This window comes from Rhinolophus sinicus, chromosome 14 (genome assembly GCF_057876585.1).
Source record: "Rhinolophus sinicus isolate RSI-liver-muscle chromosome 14, RSI-T2T, whole genome shotgun sequence".
Classification (NCBI taxonomy): domain Eukaryota; kingdom Metazoa; phylum Chordata; class Mammalia; order Chiroptera; family Rhinolophidae; genus Rhinolophus; species Rhinolophus sinicus.
This window is the reverse complement of record NC_142514.1, coordinates 7,091,595-7,109,639: the sequence shown is the minus strand read 5'-3', so window position 1 is coordinate 7,109,639 and position 18,045 is coordinate 7,091,595. Positions and strand designations below refer to the sequence as shown.

The window sequence follows — 18,045 nt, the reverse complement described above, 5'->3', positions numbered from 1 at the left end:
GTCCAGGGATGCCCTTCCCAGGCTCTTCCTCCCAGCCATTCCTGTCCAGTAGAGCTTTCTGCAACAACAGAAATATTCTGTTCTGCGCTGTCACATGTGGCTGGTGAGTGCTTGAAATTGGCTAGTGTGACCATGGAACTGGATTCAATCGGAATTTCTTTCATTTTACTCACACTAGTGGCTGCCACGTGGCAGCCGTGGAGCCAGTCACATCTCTGTCCTCCCGTGGGCTCACCGTGAGGAGCGATCCTCCTTTCTCTCAAGTTTTCAGCCCTTCTAAAATTTTTCCTATTCTTTTTCCCTGGCATTTGACTTTTCTGTTTATCTCGCTCCTCTCCCGCGGTCTCCCCACCTCTGGATAATTAGCGCTAGTCGAATCCTTGAGAAGAGTCGGCTCAGGGCTCACTTAATTCATTCGTTCATTCATTCAACAACCACTGGTGCTTGCTGAGGGTCAGGCTCTGAGCCGGTGCTGGGGACGTGGCAGGGAAGAAGACAGACAAAAATCCCACCTTGTGGAGCTGATGGAACAGTTTGGGGATAGGCTGTTGCCAGGCACGTAGCTAGAAGGTGGTGAAGTTGAGACTCGGACCTCAGCAGTCTGGCTCCCAAGCCCATGCACCCTGCTTCCCTGCAAGACTGTCTCGAGACCAGCCAAGATTGGGAGTCCCTGTGACCCAGACTGCCCAGAGGGCCATCAGTGCTTGGCAGGGGGGCTGGGCCCTGTTTCCCTGGGAACCTTGGGCAAGTGACTGGGGAGCTGCCAGAGTGCAGACACTCTGAGTTCTGAAAACTCTCATGTCCCCAGTGGGATGCTCCTATCCACTGCAGCTTGGAGTGACCCACCTTCCACTCCTGGGAGGGCCAGCGGGACTACCCAGGGCCACGTCCCTCTGGCCAGGTGACTGCAAGCTAGGGGGGAGCCCCCCGGGACCGCACTGGGCTCAGTGGCCACACTCTCAAGTACTTTCTTTCCATTTGGAAAGTCTTCCCCCAAAAGAAAGGTCAAGCAAAGAGGAAGGGGGCTCGTTTTCCTTTATTTTTTAATAAAATGCCACTTGCTGTCTGTGAAGCAGCTCTCTGTCAGCTGCAGCGCCTGGGGGCAGATGAATATTTCAGCCACTTGGGGACTGTGGGGAAAGGCTCAGTGGACCTGTTCCTGTCAGCAACTTCTTTTGCCCCTACTCTGCTGTCCTCTTGAATCCTCTGCCCACCCCACCCCAGCCTTTCCCCCCACGCCCACACCCCAACAGCCCCCACCCATCCTGGTCCAGCCCTGCTGGCCAGGGTGGGCCTCATATCCCTGCCCTGGACAGCTTGACGGGAGGGGTCACATAGTTTGAACTACTCTGATTGGCTGTCAGCTTCCATAGCCCTGACCCAGCAGATGCCCCTCCTGGGCATGCTCAGTGGAAGGCAGGGCTGTCGCCCCGGCAACAGTGGGGTGGGGACCTGCGGAGGGGGCACAGCTCCCAGTCTAGATCTGCCACTTTCCCTCAGCGTTAACAGAGTCTTTAATAAAAGCCTAAGCGGCAGCCCCACAAATTGACTGTGACAGTTGGTGAAGAAAATGAAGGGCCCCCACCCCTGGCCCAGCCCCCTCCCCAGACTCCCGCCCTTCTCCTCCAGGAGGCCCTGAGCCTGGACGACTTTGACATAATTTTGCAATAATTATCACTTGAAGAATTGCCACACAGGGGTAAGCGTCACAAGCAATCACGTCAGTGGGGAGAATCGCTGACCAGCAGCCACGACTCCCCAGGGGCCCCAGCCCACCCGGACCGCTGCCCTCCCTTCTGGGGGTCCCGGTTTGTGCCCGTACGAAGCCCTCAGCCTCTCTAACACCATCTTCCCTCCCCTTCCCTGTAGGAAATGGGCAACAGGCCACCCCCACTAGGTTCCCCCCGGCCCCGGTGAAGCAGGAGCCCGGTGAGAATGCTGGCGCCCCAAGTTCTCAGGAGGCCTCCCAGGACCGCAGTTTAGACCTGACTGTGAAGGAGCCCAGGTGAGGCGAGGCCGTGGCCTCCCAGCTCTGCCCCCCTGCAGGAGGCTCAGGGTACAGCACCCTCAGAGCCAGAGGCCAACAGGGGCCAGAGGCCAAGCCCTCCTGGCAAGGGGTCATCCCCCTGCCCAGGCAGATGTAGCAGGCGGGCTGGAGCCCCAGGGCCAGGCTGGGCGGGCTGGTGCCCTGGGCTCAGTCCTACGTACACGTCTGAGCTAAAGCCCCTTGGTTTGTATGTTCCAGTAATGAATCAAATGGCCACGCAGTCCCGGCAAATTCATCTCTTTTATCCTCGCTTATGAATAAGGTAAGAACCATCCATCACACGCCTCCCATTCCCCCACCCAGAGAAATTAAAGCTGTGCTGGGGGGTGGGGGGATGTGTTTGTTTTTTAATGTTTTGCCTCTAATAAGATGAGTTTGTACCATTTAAATTTTGAGGCCATTTTTCATCGGATATAATTTCAGAGCCACTGCTTACAAATTAATTTAATGAACTGGCTGAAGAAATATATTCCAGCCTCTGACACCCTTTTTTTCTCTTCAGATGGAGGGCTCCAAAAGCTTTTCCAGAGCCCTCTAACTTCTTTCGCTCTTAGTTATTAATTTTATTTATTTATTTTATGTATTTTTTTGTTTGTTTAAAAAGGGGTGGGGGAGGGGGCACCAAACTGGGAGCAAAGCATCAATTTCCACTTTTCGGGTTGAGTAATGGTCTCGGACGCCTTCCGCAGAGGTCGCTCCACAATATTTATTTTAAATAATGCAGGGTCTTTGTAAATTATACATCATCTCAAATATATTTTCCCCCTTCACATGATAAATTTGACTACAGCAAGATTAATTTGGTTACTGTACACAAGTGACTGTTGGGGAGGAAGCTGGGTCTGAGCCGGACCTCGAGTGGGGGTCCTGGCTGGGCCCTCGGTGGGGAAGGAGCCTCCCACTACCCTCTGCCCCACGCACCCCTGCCCCTTTCTTCCCTCCCTGGCCTACTTCCTCTCATGCTCTCCTTTCCCCTCTTGGGTCACTGCCCCCTGCTCCCCATCCTTCCTTCCTGTCAGAGCCCCACACCTGCTCTGGTCAAGCCTTCACATGGGCTTCTCCTCCCTGCTCCCCCTCCTGGCCCAGCAGCATCCAGCTGTCTGGATCTCACCCCATGAGCCTCCTTCCCGCCCGCCCTCCTTGCTCTTCCTTTGTGCGCTTTCTCTTGTTCTCAAGGAATTCATAGGGGTTCCCCCCATCCCTCCTCCTCCTGCACTTCTTTTGAAAACCTGGCAGGAAAATAACCAGGGAGCCGAGAAGTCTGGGGCAAGCTGGGCTGGAGTGTGTGCCTCCAGTCTCGGCCTCCGCTTGAGTGATGGCTCCTAGCAGCAAGAGGTTTGTGTGCAGGAGGCCTGGCATCTCCACGGGGCCAGGCCCGGGGCTGCGTCCATTCAGAGAGGGCTCTTCTACAGTCAGAGCCGCGGGAGGCCAGGCCTGCTTCCCTCCCTGCTGCCAGCACTGCCATGCTCCGGTCGGTTGTGAGTGGCCCAGAGCTGCTGCTGCTCCCAGGGCAGCCAGGCCTGTGTCCTGAGGTCCTCCAGCCCCAAGCACGGCCCCTGTCCTCCTCGCAGATGTCTCAGGGCAACCCCAACCTCGGCAGCCTGTTGAACATCAAGACGGAAGCGGAAGGCAGCCCTACCGTGGAGTCCTCGCCCTTCCTGGGCAAGGCTGTGAAGGCACTGGCTCAGGAGAAACTGTCAGAGCCCTGGAAGGTGTACCTTCGCAGGTGAGGGGCTTGCTGGGAGATCAAAGGGGAGGGAGGGGCCATGCCCACCTGACCTGGTGGCCGGCGCCCAGCCCCACCACACACCCCGGGCTCACCAGAGCCCCAGCGGCTCCCCTAACCAGCCGGTTCCTCTGGTCAGGTTTGGTACCAAGGACTTCTGCGATGCTCAGTGTGACTTCCTTCACAAGGCCCACTTCCACTGCGTGGTGGAAGAGTGTGGCGCTCTTTTCAGCACCCTGGACGGGGCCATCAAGCATGCCAAGTGAGTTGGGGTCCCTAGAGGGGACCCACTGAAACCCAGCCCCATTTATCCCAGCCTGGCTCTAGGCTGAGTGGGGCTGGATGCTGCACAGGCCTCTCGCAGCCTTCCATGCAAACCCCTATGCCGCTCCCTCTAGACCGCAGAAGCTGAGTTGGCTTCTCAGAAGGTGCTGCCCGAAAAAAGGGCAGGTTTCCCCTTCATTCCATCTGCTTAGCCCCCAGCCGGGTCTTCTGAGCTCACCCAGGTTCAGTGCAGCCATCAGTCTCTCCCTGCTGAGCCGGCTGAAGAGACCTAACTCTGACCCAGGAAGGGACCCTCGGTGAAGGCCTTTCCCAGCCAAAATATTGCATTTGTAGATTTTCTTTGACCTAAAAATAATGAAATTAACTTGTAAAACCCATTGAACTGAAGAGTGGCAAGCCCAGCCGCCTATTCGAATTGAACCCAGAACTTGCAAACATTTAAATCAGATCTTCACTTCTCCCTATGTCCCAGACCCGGCTTTTCTCACTGTGAGGCAGCCCCCACTGCTAGTCTGCAAAAGAGCCGACTTTGAATACTGAGACCCACCTTTAAGTTTCAGAGCAGGTTCTGAAAGGATGGGCTTCATGTCCCTGAATGCCCTCTGTGTAGGGAGGAGCTAGGGACAGACACATCAGACAGGTCACAGGTAGGAAGGTGTAGTGAGGACTGAGCCAGGAGTCCCCATTCAGGACTGGAGGACACAACTTGTTCTCATTCCTTCCCTCCTGGAGGGACCATGCCTAACACTGGGGACAAGATGGGGACACGGGGCCCCTAGGCTTCTGAGGCAGGCAGACAGGGCCCACCACCCTCAGGAGTGCCCAGCAGGGAAGGGTTGACCTGCCCAGAGCCCTTTCCATTCTCCACCTGAGACACCCTCTTCTGCCTCTTGCAGCTTCCACTTCCGGACGGAAGGAGGGGCAGTGAAAGGAAACGCAGAGGCTTCCTTCCCAGTCTCGGCTGCTGAGACCAAACCTTCCTTGGCCCCCTCGTCCCCTCCTGCACCTGCCGTCACCACGGCCACGGTTTCCTCTCTGGAGGGGCCTACTCCCAGCCCGGCCGCTGTGCCCTCCACCCCAACCCTGCTCGCCTGGAAGCAGCTGGCTTCCACCATACCCCAGATGCCTCAGATTCCAGCGTCAGTGCCTCACCTGCCCACTTCACCCTTGGCAACGACTTCTCTAGAAAACGCCAAGCCCCAGGTCAAACCCGGATTCCTCCAGTTCCAGGAGAAGTGAGTCCCTCGATGAGCCGGGAGTCCTGTGTCCCCCGCGTGTCTCGGGAGTAGGTGCTAGCGAGGGCAGCTGAGGAGGCCCTGCTCCTCAGCCTGCTGTTAGCCCTGGCTGTCCTCAGCCTCTCTGGGACACGGTCATCAGGCGATGTCCTTCTAGCCAAAGATGCTGCTGCTGTGACCTCACTGCCTGTTCCTGGAGCAGGCAGCCAGGGTCGGGGGAGATGGTGGTGGTAGTGGCCACTGTTCCATGGGGCCAGTGGTGATGCTGCAAGGATCGATCTAGGTGGGCTGGGAGTGGTGGTCCTCATGCGGCGAGAAAGGCTGCATCTCCCTCCAGGCTTCCTGGTTGGTCTCTTCTGTGGCTCACACCCATGGCTGAGTCTCTGCAGGGCAAGCAAAGTCATGGTTTGGGGGTGAGGGGGATAGGCCCCCTCCAGGCCCACACCCACCTGCACAGGGCTCTGAGCTCTCAGGGGTGGAAGGGACCTTCCTCACTGGATGGTGGTGGCTACTTGCGGCGAGAACGGTGACTCTGTATCATTATGTGTGCGGCTTCCTGTTCTCAATAAAAGTAATAAATTGGATGTGAACATACACCACCTGAGTGGCAGCTGTCCTCCCTCTCTGAGCACCCGGGGCTGCGCCCCTCTCCCTCCCTCCCCAGCTTCCCTTCCTCCATTCGTCTTCCCAAAATGGCAGCCCTCTTAGTTTCCCAGACTTGGTCAGAGTTCCCACCCCGGGTTCGATGTGGGGCGGGGGGGCAGCTGTGTTGCCAGACAGGGTAGAAGGCGAGAGCGCAGCATCCCCCATACCTGTCTGCAGCCTGGGAGGCAGGGCTCTGGGGCAGGGGCAGGCCAGCCGCCGGGGCTCAGCCCAGCACTCCTCCCTCCCCCACCGGCTCCACCACTCAGCTGCCTTGTGAGGTTCTCTGAGTGGGTGGGCGCCCCAAGCCACGAGCTGACCCTGGGAGCCCCAGCAGTTGTGAGCCTCAGCAAGACCTGACACAAGGCACACATTCCCACTGGCCAAGGCCCCATGGTAGCAAAGCTTCCTGGTAGGGCTGCCCACTCATCTACACCCTGTCAATCAGCCACATCCAGGGCGGTGCCCGTGCCATGCCAGCCAGGCTCTCCCTGGCATCCTGCCAGGGCTGGCAGCACCATCCCTCATTTTCATATCCCAGAAGTTATTGCAGCCATCCTTATCTATAATCCTGGGGTGTGGCCATGGAAACTACGTGTCCCAGCATGCAATGCTCTGGGCAGCCTGCATACTATAATCCCTTATGTACCATCAGAGCTCCAAAAAGAAGGCAGCAATGCATGCTGGGATCTGTAGTCTCCTTAGGCTGAATCATCCTGTTGAGCAGGAGGGCAACTCAGGGGCCATTCTGTTTGATTGCATCACCAGGGACTGGGGAGTACAACCCCAACACGAGCAAATGTCAGGACATTGGCGGGGAGGGCACCAGGAATGCCAATGACTTTCTGGGCTGTGGTTTCATTCCAGCGATCCTTGCCTCGCGACGGACTGCAAGTATGCCAACAAGTTCCACTTCCACTGTCTCTTTGGGAACTGCAAGTACGTCTGCAAAACCTCTGGCAAGGCCGAGTCTCACTGCCTGGACCATATCAACCCCAACAACAACCTGGTGAACGTGCGAGACCAGTTTGCTTACTACTCCCTGCAGTGTCTCTGTCCTAACCAGGTCAGTACAGGGCAGGCGTGGGGCAGGGAGGTGCAGAGAGCAGGGAGCTACAGGACCCAGGACCAGCTCTTCCTGGCAGAAAGTCCGTTTCTCACACCCTTTTTGATTTGGCCTCCTCCAGATTCTGGAAAGGACACTGTCTGCCCCTGGGCCCTGGAGGCCCCTGGGCAGGGATTCAGATTGGTGCTTAATGGTTGGTGAAGTCTGTCATTTCATCCTAACTCTCAGTGATGACTATATGCTGGGCAGCCACTGTGCCCTTGGTATCATTCTGCCTCCTGGAACTAGCTATGCGCCCTTTCCCCAGAGGCCTAAATTTTAAAATAGGCCCATTGGACAGATTAAGTGAACTGTCCATGTCCCAGACAGGAAGGGTAGATCAGACTCACCATAAAGGCCTAACCCCTTTACAGTGAGTGCCTCGAGTCTGAGACTAGATCTAGGTACAGAGAAGAGTGTGGGGATAGATTAGTGATGTCTGCCTAGGTTTTGGCAGATAGAGGAGTGCTAGGATGGATTAATGATGTCTGCTCTGGGTGTGGGACTAGAGAGAGATGGCAGTAATTCCAGATAGGATGTTTCAGCCAAATGACAAAAGGGGCATACTGCCTTTTTACATGTGAATTAGGTCTTTACCTAATTTGTTTTCTGGTTCTGAGCATGGAAGAACATATATGCACGGGGCCTGCCAGAGCTCAGAGGCCTGGGGTAGGTGGGAGGTCACGGAAGTCACCTGCCTCGTCCTGACCCTTCTGTTCCTCCCTGCAGCACTGCGAATTCCGGATGCGCGGGCACTACCACTGTCTCCGGACAGGCTGCTACTTTGTGACCAACATCACCACCAAGCTGCCGTGGCACATAAAGAAGCATGAGAAAGCCGAGCGGCGGGCAGCCAATGGGTTCAAGTACTTCACCAAGCGTGAGGAGTGCGGCCGGCTAGGTACTGCCCCCCAGCGCCAGGGACAGGGCCTTATAGCAGGTGGCGGGGCTGTGGCTCTGTCCCCTGAGGCCCTGGAGGCCTGGGTCACTTCTCCTGGCACCTGCCTCCTGCCCTCGCACATCAGGCTCCATGTTTTGTTAAAAATGTCACAGATATCACAGGACAGGCATTGTCAAACTGGGAAAACACAAAACCCAAGGGCCCACGAGTAGGAGTGTGGGTGGCTTGGAGCACGGCGCCCACCCTGGTGGAAACACCTGGGGCTTCGTCAGGGTGTCTGGGCCAAGACTTGGTTCTTTTCCCTTCTCTTTTCAAGCGGACTTTCCGTTAAATGTTAGGAGCTCCTGAAGTCCCCAGTCCTGGGATCTCTTTCCATGGCTCTAACAACAGGGTTTTGTCCCCAGTGGACCATGGTTTGTTCATTTGTTCATCCACTCATTCAGCGGACATTTACTGAGGAACAGCCATGTGCCGTCTCTGTGCTATTGCAGGAGGTTGTGGGGGGGGTGGCGGTGGCACCTGCTGTGGCCAGCACTGTGTTCAGTGCTGGGGACCTGGTGGGACAAGCAGGTACTTTGTGGACTCAGCCCAGAGCATCTGTGACTTGGGGTGACCTAGAAGGAGGTGGCCATGGGACTGGGAAGAGGAGGCCACTAATGGCCCCAAGCTTGGCAACAGATGCCTCAAAGTTAACTCTGGGCCCCCAGCAGGGAAGCCACCCCCTCCCCAGCCCCATAAAAGAGTCTCCCCAAGCTTGCCCTGGGGATGCCTGTGGGGAAGGAGGGCTCTAGGACAAGCAGGCAGAGGGCAGATCCCACCCTCCTGCCTCAGGATGGAGCCTCATGTTCACAGGTGGGTAGATACGGGGCAGGAATCTGCCCAAGAAGGGGCCAGAGACCAGAGGGCAGGCGGGATCCAGGCAGGCTAGGCAGAGACGCCTGTGCTGTAGGCAAGTTCTGTTGTGACTCAGGTGGTCAAGGCAGCAGGGTCTTGGAGGAGCAGAGGCCACTGCCTGCTGCAGACTGGCCCTTCCATAGGAAGGGTGAGATACTCAAAGTCAACTGCCAGGAAAGAAAGGAAACAAACCCTTCCTTCAAGTATTAATTCAAAAAGAATTCATGCCCTGGGAGAGGGATGGTTATCATGGCAACAGATGTCAACACATGGTGGCCTATGCTGTTCCTGGGCTCAGTTTACAGATGTCAGGGTATTCTGTAGTTGCTGTTATTTACTCAACTTTGGGTGTTTTTGGTGGTGGCTGGGGCCAAACAAAGCTGGGGGATGATATAAGACACCTGGCCAGCTCAGGTGCCATGGCAACAGACAGGCCTTCACCTGCCCTTTGCTGATACTGTTTCAATCCCTCCTATTCTGTTTGTTCTCAGCCCAGAGCAAAGCAGAAGTGGGAGGGGGTAGGGCAGAGGGCCAGCCAGCCTGCAGCCGTCTAAACAAGGTCTGGGGGCTGGCGGCACCAGGCTCCCTAGAGGAGATGTGGGGACAGGTGGCTTGCTGGGAGTTGGCTGACCTAATGGACAGGTCATTAGGGTTCCTTGCCCTGCACGCCATGGACCTCTCAGTATTCAAGGCAGGGGATGGGGACCAGCCTGCCATTGTCACATGCCTCTGCTAAGCCACAGGGGAGATCCAGGCTTTGGGCAGCCAGGTGGCCTAGGACTTCCTGGGGGTGGGGTAGGATGGGGTAAAGCCCTCCTCATAGGGATGCCACCAAGGGAGAAGTGTCCTTTCCCTAGTTGTCATCTGCCATGTTGGCCACACTTCCCTGTGCCCAGAACTGTGCCCGACACGCAGTAAGTGCCCTGAGCTTTGGCCGCTGGGGGAGGCTCATGGCCAGGTGGCTGTGTCCACAGGCTGCAAGTACAACCAGGTGAATAGCCACTTCCACTGCATCCGGGAAGGCTGCCAGTTCTCCTTCCTCCTCAAGCACCAGATGACCTCCCACGCCCGGAAGCACATGCGGAGGATGCTGGGAAAGAACTTTGATCGTGTGCCCCCCTCCCAGGTGAGAGCCCGGCCCAGGCAGGCCACCCACTCCCAACACAGGGTGGTGAGACGGCATCACCCGTGTTCCACTCTGGCTTCCAGGTGGTGGACCGTGCCGCCCGAAGTGACATTCTGCCCCCTGTGGGCAGCACGGCCCCCAGCCCAGCTTCCTCAGGGCCCCCCACTTTCTTTCAGGGCCCCCCGAGCCTGATGGACACGGAGACAGACGAGTACATGGATTACACCGGCTGCAGCCCGGGAGCTGTGTCCTCAGGGTCGTCCACCATGGACCGGAGCTGCTCTAGCACCCCTGTGGGCAACGAGAGCACCGCAGCAGGTGAGCTGCGGCCAGGGGCCAGGGGCCAGTGGGGGAGCTGCAGGCCAGGAAGGGGCAGCGGGGGCCTGGGACCTTCCAGCCTGCACCGGGCCCCTCCTCCCAAGGCCCAGTGCTGCGGAGTCCATCTTGGCACAAGAGGCTCACAGTCAAGTAGCCTCAAAGGAAGAAGGGCCAGTGTGCAGGAGACTAGCTGGTATGGGACGTAGGTCATGGCGCCCACCGCCTGCCAGCCTGCCCACCTCCCCAGCACGCGGCCCTCAGTTTCAGCTTCCAGGAGGGGACCCAGTCTTGTCCTCCCTGAGAGCCACAGAATAAAGCAGCGCAGCCCACAGCCAGAGGGGCTGCGAGTACCCAGGGAGCCAGGCAGGCGGCCCACCCCCCACCCCCCCACCCCGACCCCAGCCCTGGCACCTCTTCTGGCTCTTCCGCCGTCGTCCCCAGCATGGTCCATGGGCCCCAGAGCAGGGTCCCAGCCAGGCTGGGCTCTACTGCAGGCCCTCGCCGAGCCCCTGTGACCTCGCCCTGCACTGCCTCCCCCTCCCATTCTCTCCCCCCTCTCTTCTTTGTGGCACCTCTCTGCTGCTCATCTGTCCACATATTTTCATATCATACTTGCTTCTGCCATTGGGTTTCTCATTTTGGTTCTTTTTTGTTTGTTTCTTCTTTGTTTTGTTTTGTTTTTTGTTTTCTGCTTTTCTCCACCCTCTCCAGGCTACCCGGCTCCTCTTCCTCCTTCTCTTCCTCCTCCTGCTGCCGCTGGTGACGAGGCTGCCCGCGTGGCTCCGCAGCCCCCACCGACCCCATCCTTCTCACCGGCCGTGCTCCGGGCGCCCCTCCCCTCCCTCCCATGTCTCTTTTCTCCGCCCTGTCTCTCATACTCTCTGCTCAGTGCCACTCTCGGAGCCACCCGGGGCCTGGCCCACCCCATCAGCAGCCCGCCCAGCTTCCCGCCCGTCACTGCCACTCCAACTCCAGTAAAAAGTGACGTCCCCCTAGTTCAGGACGCTGCAGGTAACTCACGCCTTCTCACAGTGTCTGTCATCCCAGCTGAACCTCAAGGCTGTGGTGCAGGACCTGACCCTGTTCTGTGGCCTTCCGGGTCAAGGACAGGGCCACACTGCACCCCTCACAGCCCAGGACCAGCCTGCTCTGTCCCCGAGTCTGCCCCTCTCAGCTCATGTTCAGCACTGAGCAGGCCAGAGTGTCGCCGCCAGGGTTCCCTGGGGTTCACCCCATCTCAGCAATTGGCCAGAGCCCCAAGACGGCTGTGCCTGCCCCACCCTCATACTCCTGCAGCCAGGCTGAGCCTACCCCTTCTGCTCGGAGTTCACCTGGTATCCGACCCCAGGGAGGGGCAGAAAGGTGCTCTTGGGAAGGTTGCCGATTCCTGGGACCTGCCTGGGGTCTGAGGGGCCCGACAGCAGCCTGAAGCCCCACCCTGGAGCCAAGCAGTACCTGGCACTCAGGCCGCAAGTGCTAATGGCAGCGAGCAGGGGAGGGGGTTCCCCCTTGTGGAATTCAGCCTGTGGAAAGCTCTGCCGCTGGCATAATCAGACAGAGCCCTGTGACCTCAGACCTGAAGTAGCCACTCCTCACCCACCTAGATCTCCAGGCTCCAGACCCTCTCTTGTCCCCTGCTGGGTACCCCCATCCCATTGCAGTCCTTGGTTTCTTTTCACCTGCTAAGGGTGGGTAACTGGGTCTGTTCCTCAAATGGACAGTGCAGCAGGGTGGTTCTGGGAGGCCGGGCTGATCTGCCACCTGGGAAGAGCCTGGAGGATGCCCACCGCCCACTCTGGGTAGGGCTAGGCCTGGGGCTTCTCCTGTTTGTGGGGTATGGGGCAGGGAGTGCAAGGACCGCTGCCTCTTCCCCAGCTGCCTGTACAGCCCCAGGGGCTGGTCTCCCCTTACCCTGCAGCTGTTGGGGCCACTGTGCCTCCCAGGAAGGGGGTGATAGAAGCACCACCACACAGTGACCGTGCAGCCCTGAGTCCAGGGAAGCAGTCGAGGCCAGACGGGGGGGCACGGATGGACACCTGTCCACGACCTGAGCCCCGCAGCAGAGCTGCCTTCTCCTGGCTCATGGGGGCAGAAAACCCCAACAAGACCTTAAAGAACCTTCTGGTACTAAGAAGACGGTGTATCTCAGGGCAGGGAGTTACAGCCCCAAGCAGTCCCAGGGCGGCTGGCACCCCTCCTTGCAGGAGCAGGCTAGTCCCACATGCAGACAGGCGGTGGTGGGCACTGGTTAGCGGGTGGGGGAAGGAGCCGGCCTGTCCCTCATTAGAGGCGGGTGTGTGATGGCTCCTGGCCCCTGTCCAACTTGGGTAATTACACTCTGCCGACCTAGATTCCCCCTTCAGCGTCAATTAGCGCCAGGACACGTCCTCACTTCCCACCCAAACTGGCCAGGAAGCAGCCGCCACATCCCCCAGAGCTGCTCCCTCTGCCACCCAGGGCAGAGGCCCGTGCAGTCACCCTGCAGACATGGATGACGCAAGGGGAAACCTGGGGTTCCCAGGCTATTCTGGGGGAGGGCCCCAGAGCCAAGGGAAGATAAGGACTTGTCCCTAAATGCTGCCTCCCGGCCACCATACCAGATTTAGGGACAGTGCGTGGGCGGGATCCTGGGAGAGGGGCACTGACCTCCCCTGTCCCTCCCCAGGGAACACCATCTCCATGCCGACAGCCTCGGGGGCCAAAAAGCGCTTCTGGATCATTGAGGACATGTCGCCATTTGGGAAGCGGCGCAAGACGGCCTCCTCTCGCAAGATGCTGGACGAGGGCATGATGCTGGAGGGCTTCAGGCGCTTTGACCTCTACGAGGATTGTAAGGACGCGGCCTGCCAGTTCTCGCTCAAGGTCACCCACTACCACTGCACACGCGAGAACTGCGGCTATAAGTTCTGCGGGCGCACGCACATGTACAAGCACGCGCAGCATCACGACCGCGTGGACAACCTCGTGCTGGACGACTTCAAGCGCTTCAAGGCGTCGCTCAGCTGCCACTTCGCCGACTGCCCCTTCTCGGGCACCAGCACGCACTTCCACTGCCTTCGCTGCCGCTTCCGCTGCACAGACAGCACCAAGGTCACGGCGCACCGCAAGCACCACGGCAAGCAGGACGTGATCAGCGCGGCCGGCTTCTGCCAGTTCAGCTCGAGCGCCGACTGCGCCGTGCCCGACTGCAAGTACAAGCTCAAGTGCTCGCACTTCCACTGCACCTACCCGGGCTGCCGCCACACGGTCGTGGGCATGTCACAGATGGACTCGCACAAGCGCAAGCACGAGAAGCAGGAGCGCGGCGAGCCCAGCGCTGAGGGCCCCGCGCCCGGCCCGGCCGCCGGCCTGGACGGCTCGCTGTCTCTGGGCGCCGAGCCCGGGGGCTCCCTGCTCTTCCTGCAGACGGCCGCCGCCGGCCTGGGCCTGGGGCTGGGCGACGCGGGTGACACCGGCCCGCCCGACGGCCCCGGGCCCGGCGACGGCCCCGCCGCACCCGCACCGGGTCCCGCAGCCGGGGAGTCGTCGCAGGAGGACGAGGAGGAGGAGCTGGAGCTGAACGAGGAGGCGGACGACGACGAGGACGACGACGACGAGGACGACGACGACGAGGACGACGACGAGGACGACGACGACGACGAGGACCTGCGCACTGACTCGGAGGAGTCGCTGCCCGAGCCGGGGCCGGGGTCGCGGAGCCCGGAGCTGGCGGCCCTCGGCGCCCCCGCGCCCGCCGCGCCCTCGGCCGCGTCGCCCTAGCCGCGGGGCGGTGCGGTGGGCCGGCCGGCCGCCCTCGGGGGCTCGCCCCTTTGTTTTATTATTGTTATGATTAATTTTGTAAGACATGGTATTTATACGTCAAGCTTCCCTCTGTACAGAGCTAGATGTTCGTTGTGGTTGCGGCGTCGGGAGGCGCTCCGGGCTCGGGCCCCCCGCCACCCCGCCGGTGCTTCCGGACCCCGAGTCCGTCTCAGGGCAGAGGCGGGGCCCCCTCTGGTGCTCCGGGCCGCCCCCGCGCCCGCCCGCCCGCGCAGCTTCGCGGCTGGAAGGACAGGCTGCCGAGTGCCCCTTTCTAGCTGCAGTTCGGGATCTTCAGGGAAATAGAAGGTGCTCTTGTCCGGGGTGGGAGCGGGGAGCTGGGGTCCCCGAGGGCGAGGCGGGCGCAGCCCCCGGGCAGCTGCCGCAAGTGCCCCTCCCCGCGGCCGGACCCCGGGCCCCACGCCCACGCCGGTGGGATTCTTCATTGCTCAGGACGGGGACGGGCGCTGGGGGTCACTGTGACCCCCACCCCTAACCACCAGAGGCGGGCCGGCACCCTCCCATTCGCGCAGCTAAGGCCCTCCCTCCTTGCCCTGGGGGAGGGCGAGGCAGAGGCGTCAGCACGGGTGACACTACAGGGACCGCGGAGGAAACCTCATGGAATTAGCAGAGCCGGGAGCTCCGCGGTCACTCTGCCCCCACTGCAGGGCCTGGCCCTGGCTGGTATCTGCTCCCGAGGGCTGGGGCCCAGAAGGGGCGCCCCTGGGCCTGCTTGGTGACTGCCAGGCGCCAGACTTGCCCAGTGAAAGGAGGCTGTGTTCCTTCATAAACGAAGAGCAACCAGCGCTGGGCTGCTGGGCTCCGCGAGGGTCCCAGCCACCCACGTGGTGGGAACAGGAAGGATGCGACTGTTTGGGGCTTTAATATTCAAAATGGGAAAAAATGCGAGAAAGTTGTACAGTATTTTTCCTGTCAAGGTTATTCTACACAGAACAAAAAGAAAAAAAAAAGCGGGCCGGCCGTCAGAGCGCAGACCCGCCTCCGGACCAGCCCTGAGGTTGGAGACCCGGGTGCAATTGCTCACGTGGGGTTCTGTTTAGCGTTTATTTTAGAGGCCTTACCAGTCTGAGGCCACTGTTTTTACACTAGCACTGATGGGAGCTGTGTGATTCCAACTTTTAACTTGAATTTTGTAGAGACAAGAGAAAAGGACTATTATTGTTGATACAAGTTTGTAGTTAATTTAACATTTGAGTTTTTCTCATTGGTTATGCGTGTGGCTTTATAGGGCTTTTTTCCCCCCAGTTTGTTTTATTATTTTGTTGGGGATGCTTCTTTGCTGGTGCAACCCACCCAGATTTGGTTCCCTTTTCAAAACATCCCCCGTTCCTGGAGATGATGAGGTCACCAAGCCCAGAGCACAGGCACACGCCAGGCCAGTGACTCTGAGGGTGACAGGGACCCAGGGCAGGCAGCCAGCCCGCCCAAGGCCCCTCCTGTTCACCTTCTCTCCACTTCCAGCCACCAGTGGGTCTCAGGTTGGCCCCTGAGACTCCACAGGGATAGAGCAAGGCCTAGCCTGGGGGGAGGGTCTGTCACCTAGAGCCACCTTCCCACAGGTCTCCAAAGGGAGCCCTACCCAACTGGGGAGGCAGTGGTTTCCTTTTTATTTTTCTTTCTTTCTTTTTTTTTTTCTCTTTTTCTTTTTCTTTTTGTCCTCTTGGCTGCCCACAGCCAGAAAGCCAGGACCACCTGAACTGGAGAGGGAGCAGGGAGGGAGGAGTGGTCAGATGGAGTGTACCTGATTCAACAGGAAACATATCATTTTCTAAAACAGCCCCCACCAGAGCCTCCTGAACTCTTGTGGGCACCACGTGCTGCTGCTGAGCGTTCGCCCAGACTTTGTGCCCAACCACAGAACCGGTGAGTCTGTGCAAGGAGTTTTGTAAAGGAAAAAAACAAAAACAAACATTTTTCAATGTAGCAAAATCAAACAAACAAAAAAAAAAAAGAAAGAAAAAAGAAGACGCCGACAGTGCGAAGTCTAGCCTTTTGTAACCTTCATATTGCACACTAGGACTATAAGCCATTGCTAGCTCATTTTGAATTTTAATGTGTAATTTTTGTTTTATTTTCTTTCTGTGGGGAAAACAATGCTTGATCCACCAATGCTCTTTTTAATGTTTTATAACTATGTATGTGTATATATATAAATATAAAATAATATGTATGCACATATGTGTGTATATATCTATATGTATATACATATATAGATATATAGAGATATATAGAGAGGTTTTGAGACGACAAATGCAGAACGTGAGAACCGAACTGAACAGCGTGTGTGCTCTGATTACTTGAATCTGGTCTCCTCGGCACCTGGTTATTAAGAACTGAATATTTTTCCACTTGAATTTAGTGCTATTAGAAATTTAATATATGTGTTTTATTTATTTGATTTTTTTTTTTTTTTGCATGACTGATGCAAGGTTTGACATTTTCACTCAATAAAAACTGGAAAAAAAAATCTATCAAGTTATCTTTTACTTTTAAAATCAGCCCCAAGCCGCTGCTGGTGACCCGGCTGTATAGGGCGGCACAACTATGGCCAGGCTGCATGTGCCAGGGCAGTGGGGAGAGGAGGGAATTGGTGACCCTTCGACCCTGGCAGGGAAGGGAGAAGACCTGTTTTGCCCCTGGGATCCGTCCAAGTTCCCCCAGGTGGCTGGGGACATGGTGGGGGACTTGGGGCTGCCCCGCCAAAGGCTGGCCTCTTCCCCCAGCCCTGCCTGAAGTCCCCACGTGGGAATCAGGAGCCACCTGCGGGCAGAGGCTACTGGCATGGAAGCCTCCGATCTCTGGCCCAGGCTCCATGGCTCCCCAGGCCCCCCGACCATGGCCAGCCCCCTCCTCTAGCAGCCAGGGCTACTGGGCAGGCGCGCTTGGCAGGGTCAGCCCTCTGCCTCCTCCCTCGGCTCCTTCCTCCTTCCTGCAGAGACCTGCCCGGGCTGGGAACGGCGTGTACCCGGATCCAATCCGGATGCTGGCCCGGCTCCTGCCTGGAGCACGCGGGGGCAGAGCCAGAGGGGGCTGATTCTTGGATCTGTAGCCACCAGCCCCAGGCTTGAGCTGCTGGCCCTGGTGGCACCCCCAAAAGCGTGGGTGGTGGCAGCACTCCGGCCAACCCTCGCCCCGAGTACAGGCCTCACGCCTCATTGACCCTGATACTTCTCAATGGTGAGCTGCGTCCCATTAAATCTATCGTCACCTGCGCCATCTTGCCAGCCTTGCCCTGAGCTGACCTCCTTCCAGGTGGCTAGATGTCCCTGGGCCTCGAGGAGGGGACGTGTGGGGCCCACCGAGTTCCTCCACTTTGAGGAGCATCCATCCCACTGGAGATCGCGCCCCTGCAGTGAGCACAGCCCTCTCTTGAGCAGGTGAAGTCCCGCAGTGCCCAGGCGGTGCTGCCGCTCCCCCTCTGGCTGAGCACCTCTCCCTGCTCAACGTCACTTTTACCACGAAAGCTCGTTCTAACCCAGCCCAGCACAGAGGGCCCTTCCCTTTCTTCTTTCCTCCTGGAACACAGCCCACAGGCTATTTACATAAATATGTTTGTAACAGACGCAAAAATATATACTTTCTTCTGTCTTATTAAAATGTTCAAGTTGGAACTCGCCTATTGTTTGTGGATATCTCGATTCTGTTAAATAAAACAGTGACTAATTTATGGGATAAAACACAAGTTCAACAAATTAAAGCCATTATTGGAGTCTCACAGGCCCTGGTGGGCCAAGCAGCCCTCCCGTGGGGCCTGAGAGGAGGCAGGGAGCCAAGCCCGGACCTCAGCCAGGTGGGTGTTGGTGTGACCACAGGGCTCCCTCTGGGCGCTGCAGTGGGGGGCAGCAGAGCAGGGCCCACAGAGGCTTTTTGGGGGCAGCTCCCAGGGGCTCCAGCTGCCTCTCAGACTCCCTGGAGCCCAGGGGTGGAAGATGGACACTCAGAGCGGA

At 58.2% G+C, this 18,045-nt stretch overlaps 1 protein-coding gene across 6 annotated transcripts in view; it reads left to right on the top strand.

The window, feature by feature from the left end:
* Positions 1-16,582, top strand: part of CASZ1 (castor zinc finger 1) — a 150,191-nt gene extending 133,609 nt beyond the window's left edge. For 3 of the 6 annotated variants that reach the window (XM_074334061.2, XM_088790113.1, XM_074334060.2), the window contains 11 exons: positions 1,870-2,005; positions 2,246-2,309; positions 3,619-3,773; positions 3,913-4,035; positions 4,955-5,293; positions 6,803-7,001; positions 7,770-7,941; positions 9,810-9,961; positions 10,138-10,279; positions 10,991-11,290; positions 12,945-16,582. In XM_074334061.2, the coding sequence (XP_074190162.2) occupies positions 1,870-2,005; positions 2,246-2,309; positions 3,619-3,773; positions 3,913-4,035; positions 4,955-5,293; positions 6,803-7,001; positions 7,770-7,941; positions 9,810-9,961; positions 10,138-10,279; positions 10,991-11,290; positions 12,945-14,038 (2,876 nt within the window). In that variant the 3' untranslated portion in view covers positions 14,039-16,582. Of the gene's footprint in view, positions 1-1,869; positions 2,006-2,245; positions 2,310-3,618; positions 3,774-3,912; positions 4,036-4,954; positions 5,890-6,802; positions 7,002-7,769; positions 7,942-9,809; positions 9,962-10,137; positions 10,280-10,990; positions 11,291-12,944 lie in introns of those variants that run through there. The other 3 variants (XM_019746785.3, XM_088790115.1, XM_088790114.1) reach the window with 2 other exon arrangements.
* Positions 16,583-18,045: the final 1,463 nt, after the last annotated feature.